This window comes from Physcomitrium patens, chromosome 10, assembly GCF_059467195.1.
Source record: "Physcomitrium patens ecotype Gransden chromosome 10, ASM5946719v1, whole genome shotgun sequence".
Lineage (NCBI taxonomy): Eukaryota > Viridiplantae > Streptophyta > Bryopsida > Funariales > Funariaceae > Physcomitrium > Physcomitrium patens.
Window position 1 is genome coordinate 4,859,710 of NC_143419.1, and position 8,421 is coordinate 4,868,130.

Here is an 8,421-nt window from a genome sequence, read left to right on the forward strand (position 1 = left end):
GTGTATATATATATGTATATATTCAAGTGTACGGTTCTGATTCTCTTTGGGCGTACATAAACAAAAAGTTCTCTTCGAAGAGCAAGATTGTGATGCACCAAAAAATTAGAGAAGCTGGCGCCCTGCACTCAGAACTAGATCACACCAATGCGCAGTGTTTTGCAGTGAGATTTATTTCTTGACCGGTTTCTAACTTCATTGACATCTCTGTGTGCCCCCTCAATCAATGTCATCCTTCAATATCTCAGCAGCAACTTACATACCAATTCTCAGCTGTAGCACAAACCAGTCACCCACCCGTTTCCAGGGAGCCAGTGTCCCCACGACTACCTTTTTAGGGCCGATCTTGCATCACCATAGTTGCAAACATGGACTTAAGATACTTGTAACCACCTAAGAACAGACTAGTGCAAGGATCCTTCCAAGTGTTTCTTTGGACGTCTAGGTCAGAAACTGGCCTTTCTAACAGCTGTTTCGAGTCTCGGAATCCCTTGACAGCTGATCGGTGAGCCACAGGGTGCCGAAATGAATATCTATGACGCAATCCATCCAACCCAGCAAGGCAGTCAGAGGACTCAGGACTGGCCAGTCTTCTGTTGCACTGCTCGGTGTTCAGCGAGCACCGTCAAAAATTAGACCAAAGAGAGATTTGCGATGTGTCCGACGGAAAGATAATGCTCTAAATAGATCGGTGACAGAGAATACTATTGCAAAGTGACATGAACTTACGCCGCACGAGAGTAACCATAAACCAACTAGACATAAACTAACCAGGAAAAAGTAATGTTTGTCAGAACTACACAACTACGTTATGTTTGCAAAGTACTGTACTGAAGCCCTCTGCTTCACTATCCTGTTACTCTACGGCCATATCCAGATGCCACACAAGCGTCCTTTCCTTGCTTCACCTCCCACCAGAATGCCAGAATGAAAGGTTGGCAACCAAATGGCACTAACATAAAAAGCAACAGTCTCAGACTTCTATTCAGTATGACTGGTTGGATGCACGTCGTTATCCTGCAGTGCTTTAGTCCGGAGCTGTGACCTCATACTGAGTCACAGCCATATTCAACCTTCCCACTTCGCAGCTTTCGCTATAAACCCATTCAACAATCTCACGTATTGGGACTACAACAACGTGTCACTTCTATACGAGTTGAAGATCAGTACACGTGAGACAGTAATGCAAACTACAGCAAGGGCAGTAACATCTACAGTCCATGTCAGACTCGAAAACGAAGTCTCTGCAACCATGGACATAAAACAACAGGAAACAACCATGACAGATTGCCACACGACGAGTGAGCACAAAAAGAGTTTGATAATGCAACCTACACGATCAATTCCGTAAGTAGTGTACAATGCAAGGGGAGAGAGACATTCTTACTCCCGGTGTATAACAATCTAAAGTAATGAGCATTGGAAGGTCTTAACCTTCGCCAGTGCTCAGTACTAGAAGCCGCCAGTGAATAGGCTTCTCGGTGAATACTTGGCTCACTTGATAAGCTACTACAAAATTGATGTTCCCCAGCTCACCAAAAATGAGGTGATCAACCTCCGATTCCCGTTCAATGTATGCTCAAATCATGATCTCATGGGGTCATATTACTACTGTACTCCTATAAACTACCCACTCCTGCAGGTCGGTCGATGAGCGTTCTACCTCACCGCCAACGAAGCAAGACACCTACAAAATTAGGTGGAGCTCTAGTCGGCTAAGAACAATATTAAAACCAATTGTTCCAACCTTTAAAAGAGCTCCCGTAACGAGATACCTCGCATCCCTGCCTTTAAGGACAAACGGTGAACATATTACCGTGCTAATGGATCGTTCCACGCCGGCAGTTGGAAAAATAAATAAAAATGGGACAGAGCAGGAAAAAAAATCCTGAAACTCCTCGAGAGGGCTCGTTATTTAAACAACCAGAACGTCGCTGATGTTCAACCAGTTCATGCTCTCGTTCTCGTCGCAATCGAATGCCAGATTGCCCAAGTCACCTTCCAGAAAACTGAACCCAGTCGAAATGTCTAGTAAATCAGCTGAAGCACCACAATCGCCATCAACACCTGGAAAATCGAACAAGAAGTTGTCCGATAAAAACACTTCTCCTAAGTCGCAAGCACTTTGGACTTCAACAAGGCAGTTGCTCTCATTCAAGCTCTCCGAGTCAGAGGAATTTTCAGAGCTACTTCCAAAGGAGTTGTCGACACCTGCTTCTGTGGAGAATGGCTCACAAGCCGTGAGGTTAGAGCAAGGTGATCCCTCGGACCCATCTACACTAAATGACGAGGGTGAACCCATGAAGTACCCACACTTCTCACTCAAACTATCTAAGTCATCACCAGAATTCTCGAAGTCGTCGCTTAAGTTGTCGAACAGAAGGTCATCTCCCATTAATTCCTCTCCAATGCTGCCGCACATATCCAACATGTGCAAACCCTCGACCTCGCAGCGCTGCATACAACTCTCTGTACTGTCCGCGTCCATAATCCTCTCAACTTCCACAGCGCACAATGGCTCCGAACTACACCCACCTCTCCCAACTTCCACCTCCTTCCTCTCACACGTCACCCCCTCCTTCTTACAACTTCGAGACCCCTTCGCCAATGCCTCAACTTTCTTCGTGCTCTTCTTCGACAACACCTCACACGCGGATTTCGTCGTCGTCGCTACTTCAACCTTCCTCCCCGCACTGAAATTCGTATGCGCAGTGGGTCCGCGAATCTCCCGCGCAGCTTTATCGTATGCCTCTGCTGCTTGCTCCGCGGTGTCGTACGTTCCCAACCATAGCCGAACTCCTTTAGAAGGATCCCGGATCTCGGCGGCCCACTTCCCCCACGGCCTTTGTCTTACGCCCCTGTACTTCTGAGGCTTGCCGTCGCTCTTGGCCGGAACTGAGTCAGCTATCGCTGCTGGCTTAGTCGAAGCGAGAGGTTTGGCATTGAACACTGCAATGCTTTTACCAACACTAACTGAAGGAGCAGCGCTGCTGTTCTTTGTCTTCGCTGCAGCCAAGGTTGCAGTAACCCTGGGCACCTTCTTCTCTGATACCTTGGGAGCTTTCAACCTCGACTGCCAAGACTTGTCATAAAAATTGGAGGATTCCAACATGGACTCTCTATCACCCGGACTTGCATAGCTCACTGGACAAAGCATAGTCTCGGCAGTGAACGCGCTGTGAGAAGACTGCGTTTCAGTCTCGTTGAATTCATTGTCAGAGGAAAACTCGTCCTCCGTGATGGATTGGCTCTCCATCTGAATCTCCTGGACAAATCTTTTGTGAGGATTGCGCGCTAGCTGGAAACTATCCTCCTCATCACCGGACGAATCTGTCGCGTCGGGGTCCGTGCATATCACTCTCACTCTCTTTGGAACCCTCTGAAACCTGAGTACAACACCCTCGTCATCGGAAGATGAAGAGTAATCTCGCTTCAGGGCCTTTCGAGGCGCGACGGTGAAGGTCTTCCTCTTGGGCGGAGAATCAGGTTTCACGCCACTACTAAAAATCTCACTGTAACCCGGCATCTTGACTACAGCTCTTCTGAATCCTGAAAATGATTCCAAACTTTCGAAAAACTAAATGCGACCAAGTGCGTGCACAGTCTCTACTACCTCTAACCAAGCTGTCCCTACGTCGCTTTAGAGCTTCTTCACAGTTACTGCAAAACTCGGCAGAAAGAAGCACACATATAGTCGTCAAACCCAGCGCAATTGAAACATACTACAATGTGTACCCATTAATTCATTCTAAGCTCCTCTTCCTCGTTGTTCTTGGCAGGGGCAACAGCTCTACCACCGGAACTTAGCGAGATAAATGACAATCTAGCAGGCTCGAAACAAACGTTTCTTCGGCAGGAGGAGACACGGCCGTCAACACTGAGTGGACTTACAGGAAGAGGGGCAATTGAACTTGTGGGGGAGTGGAGCGAGGGGAGAGACGGAGAGAATTCAATTTACAGAGGCAACCTGGCTATCATGGATACTCATTATGTTCTGTACTGCGCCTCCATAATATTATACTATTTCATCAAACAATATCTGTCACCCCGCTTTTGTCTCTGACGCACCTCAATCTTCACCTACGGGCCAGTTTTGTTATCTGTCCTGATGTTTCATTTTCTCACGCTGGGTCCAGGTTTATTAACTTACCCTGCGCTTCACACGAAGTGAAGGGCCTCTTCACTTTTTCACCCCCTAGTTTGCATTTTCGAGCTCCAAACAGATCTCTGTCTTCAACAACAATGAACAGTTTGTGTGCTACCTCTGGAGTGATGAGAGATTCGTGCATGGATTCTGCATCACACAAGTAAACATATTTCATTTCAACCAACTTAGTGTGAAGTTTCCCAGTGAACCCACTTCATGTCAGTCCATATTTCTTTCTATTTGGCACTTTTCATTTGTTTCTGGATTTTTTTTTACCGGGGGTAAGTTTCACCAACCAGATTTCAAATCTACAAGAAGACAACGAGAAAGGGGGGAAATAAGGACTGGCATCACCCAGCTTTCCGAAGTTAATCTACGGCATTGTGCTCCGCTCCACCGATTTGACTCCAGACAGAATTCATGCATCACTTCGCTCCATGAATCTGCAGCGGCATGGAATGCCTTTTTCTGGACTTCGCAATCGAAGTAGTTGCGATGGCGAGAAGGAATAAAACCGTAAATAAAAAGAAAAAATATATAAACAAGGGTGTAATTGAGAGGAAAGGGCAGTGCGATTACTGCAATTTGAATCAGGCCGCCAATATTAGATCGCGGCGCGTGAACTGGGGCTCCTTTCTTGCTCGGTTTCGGATTCGAGACACTCAACCACCACGAGAAAAAGGAAGGAGCCCCTGCGTTGCTGAAAATAGAACCGGGCGATGCAGAAGTCATCGCCTTCGGGGGGAGTGCATACACACATCGGCAGCACGGGCCTGCGCGTGCATTCACGCCATGCTGCTGCTTCCATTTGCACCATGTTTTACAGCGGCCCCTCTTTTCTTTGCTTTTTCTTTTCCTTTCCTTCTCTGCTGCCTTTTGCCTCATTATGAACCATGTGGTTTCTGCACTTTGCTCGCATGCGCACACAGCCCCCATTTGTGCTGATGTCAACAGATTTTTGGGTTTCGAGCCTCCACAACGCTGTTTCCAAATACAGCAAACGTACAACCCTGAGGGGAAACTCATTAACTACTGTGCACAGAGGGGGACCGGAGGAGGAGGTTCGGCAGCAGCGCGGCGCTCGAAGCTGAAGCTCGGTAGGTTCGGAAACGAGGTGAGCAAATGCTTCCACGCTTTTGACTTGAATATGTTGCTAATGTTGGGGCGGAAGCCCATGCTTCCAATTGTACACAACAAAAATATCCCCCAAAACTGCGACTTTTAGTCATCTGAACCCACCTCTCATGTTGCTGATGTTGTGTAATGATTGTGAAATGCGGTGTTTTGGAGGTGATGTAAAGTCTTGCCTTTTAGTTGTCAACTTTACAACCACATGTAAGCATAATCGTGTGTATGAGTATGATTATATATATATATATATATATGTGGGTGTGTCTATTTATACACACAGTGTTCGAGTTTCTACATCTTATAATGTAGAATTCTACACAACTTGGAAAAAATAGTCTATGACAATTGGTTGTAAAGAATTCCTTAAAGTTGAATGCTATAATAACCAAGTATAATAAAAGATTGTTGTAGATTTCTTGGCACCTTCTATTAAAAGCACCAAGTTTTGACATGAACCAACTATACAACTCATGGGAGATGAGTTTTGTTGCATTAAGAGCCACGAGGTATGAAAAACAATACACTTCTGAAATGTTTTCTTTCAAAAAAGAAAGTGAATCTTAAAACATTGATTTATAACAAGCCAAATTTCCCCACCTTTTGTACCTTTCACGCCTTCTTCTTTGTCATCTTTTCTTTATCTGTTATAATTCAAGATGAATGCCTTTTTTTCATTATTTTTTATTGAATCCCATCCGTGTTTGAAGTAATAGCTAGTGGCATACACTGAAGTTTTTGACAATCTAAATACCTTCATTTTATAACAGAGTCTATTTTTCATACATTCTTCAAACAGCTAAGAATAAATATGATTTTATGATCTTGCAAGAAGCATAATCAATAGACACCCTCGAAGCTTTTTATTATTATTATTATCATTATTTTATTTTATCTTTATACTTATTTCACACTCATTGTTGTCATTCTAAAAAAAGAACAATTAGTTTTCTTTTTCTTTTTCTTTTGAAATGAACTTTGTATTGAGCTTATGGTGGAAATCACCCATTTTCAAGATTGATTTTTGATTTTCGATTTGGTTTATTTTGTAATTATTTGTTTTATATTGGAAGAAACCCCTTATGTTGGATTTTGTACAACTGCCACCATGTATTTTCTTCTTCTTACATTCTTCCCAGCATTAAGAAATGTGTTTCAACCTTGTAACTCATTGTATTAAACTTCAATATGTTATTACCAAAAAAAATGTAGCATTCAATTGGTTTAGAAACAAAATCTCCTTTCATTGATTATATGATGATATAGAACAAAGTAAAACACTTTGTCCCTACCAACATTTTTATTAGCTTAACACATACAACCTCAAGTTTTAGACTAATTTTGGCTATCAACATACTTCATAGCAGCCATAACATGTCTCATTGAACACAATTTATGTTTGTTCTTATTTTTTTAAAAATTAAGTCAAATCTCCAATTCAGAAACATTTTATATTAAGTCCATAAAAGCGCTAATCCACTCTTCCCCACCAAAGAGACATCCCCTACAGACTCCAACTAAGAGTGCAAGTAAAAAGAAGAAAGAAAAAAATTCATAAAGGAAACTCCAATCAGTGAAAGAGGTTGTTCATCTCTTCACCAGTCGCTCTCTCCCATAAAACGTGTCCTCCTGTATTGTAAACGCAGACACACAGACACACATCCCCCAACGAAGTAATGGACCATGGCAGAAAGAGAGGTGAACCATGGTAAAACGAAGAGGAGAAAACGGAGTAGGAGGAGAAAGAAAAAGAAAACCTGGCCAACAAACAAACAGTGCAGGATATGGGAAGGTGTAACAGAGCCTGCAAAGAGGCGAGCACCGTTTTTGACCCGGTGAGTGGGAGCAAGCAAGCAAGTAACCAAGCGAGAGATCAGACGCGGAGGGGCAGGGAGGGGCAGAGGGGTGGGCATCTGAGCACAAACAAGTGTGTCTCTGACGGCGGCTACGGCGCGCTGTGTGTGAGGACCCGGGACTTGGTTGGGAGTCACTTCTCCGACTGCCCCCACTTGGACCCAGGCGGCTCCTGCCCATTAATGCCGACGCGGTCGCCACCCAGCAAATACGCCTTTACCATCACCACGAGTGCGCCACTACTCAAGTCTAGCTCTACGTCACCGGGATCAGGCTCTCATTACAGCCCTCCGATTGTGGGGGGTTGGAACCATCGCTACCTAGTACTGCTCCCCCCATCGTTATTTTTAAAACCTGCCCGAACTGATGCTTGTATTCGTTTCCTTTTTTCAGAAACTGTGACCAGCTTGGCATCGCTGTTCGAATCGACGCTGTGGGAAAAAGAAAGCAGGTGGGAGAGAGGATGCTTTGGTGCTGGGTGCTTCCTGGTGTCACTGCGGTGTTCCTATTCCCTAACGAGTCTTGTAATACGTGAAGTCGCAAATTTAAACCCACGTCATGGGGTAATGCTGCTGTCTGTGAAGAATTCCTTGTCAGTTTTGTCAGAGTTTAACTGGCGATTTATACCCGTATATTGATACTAGGAGGAAAATACATCTTGTGTACAGTTACGACACTTGTCGGAACTCGGCTTTGGCGTCTCTGGCAACTGCAGGCACTCGCAGGACCATCCATCACAAGGACGGCACCGAAACCGGCAGGTGCGTGTCAGGAGCATGACGTGGAGCCAGAATTGTGTCCAAAAAGAGGAAGTGGTGGAACGGAATCATATCCCATTTATCGAACGGATCAAATATAGGCGACCACTGTACCCTTGAAGGCCAGGCTCCAGGGCTGGCTACTCGTCGACGGTTGGTCAATCGCTTACTGTAGCCATTTCCTGGTCATGGGACACATGGAGTCACCTATATCGACAGTTACAAATGCTTGCATCTGATTCCTGATCCCTTTCCTAGATATAGTGCCTCCGTCACTGTCCATATTCTGGTACTATATCCCCAATTGGTAAATGGTGCAGCTTCCCAAAGGAGTGCCTCAAAGCGGAACTTATAACCAGAAAGCACATGTTTCACATCCTGCGCTGAATGCGAAGATCCATCTACAGTCGCTTAAATCATGGTGTTCTTGATTTTAAACTGCAACCTCAGCAAGTGAAGGTTCACCGTGACCCACCGATATGTAGAAGTTACTGCTTCCCCAATTGTGGGCACGGCTTGGATGGCCTTGGGTGC

At 44.9% G+C, this 8,421-nt stretch overlaps 1 protein-coding gene across 1 annotated transcript; it reads right to left on the reverse strand.

Moving 5' to 3' along the window:
- Nucleotides 1–1,317: 1,317 nt before the first annotated feature.
- Nucleotides 1,318–4,002, reverse strand: LOC112288086 (uncharacterized). Its single transcript, XM_024531934.3, has one exon. The coding sequence runs from the start codon at nt 3,524–3,526 to the stop codon at nt 1,916–1,918; it is 1,611 nt and encodes a 536-aa protein (XP_024387702.1). The 5' UTR covers nt 3,527–4,002; the 3' UTR covers nt 1,318–1,915.
- Nucleotides 4,003–8,421: the final 4,419 nt, after the last annotated feature.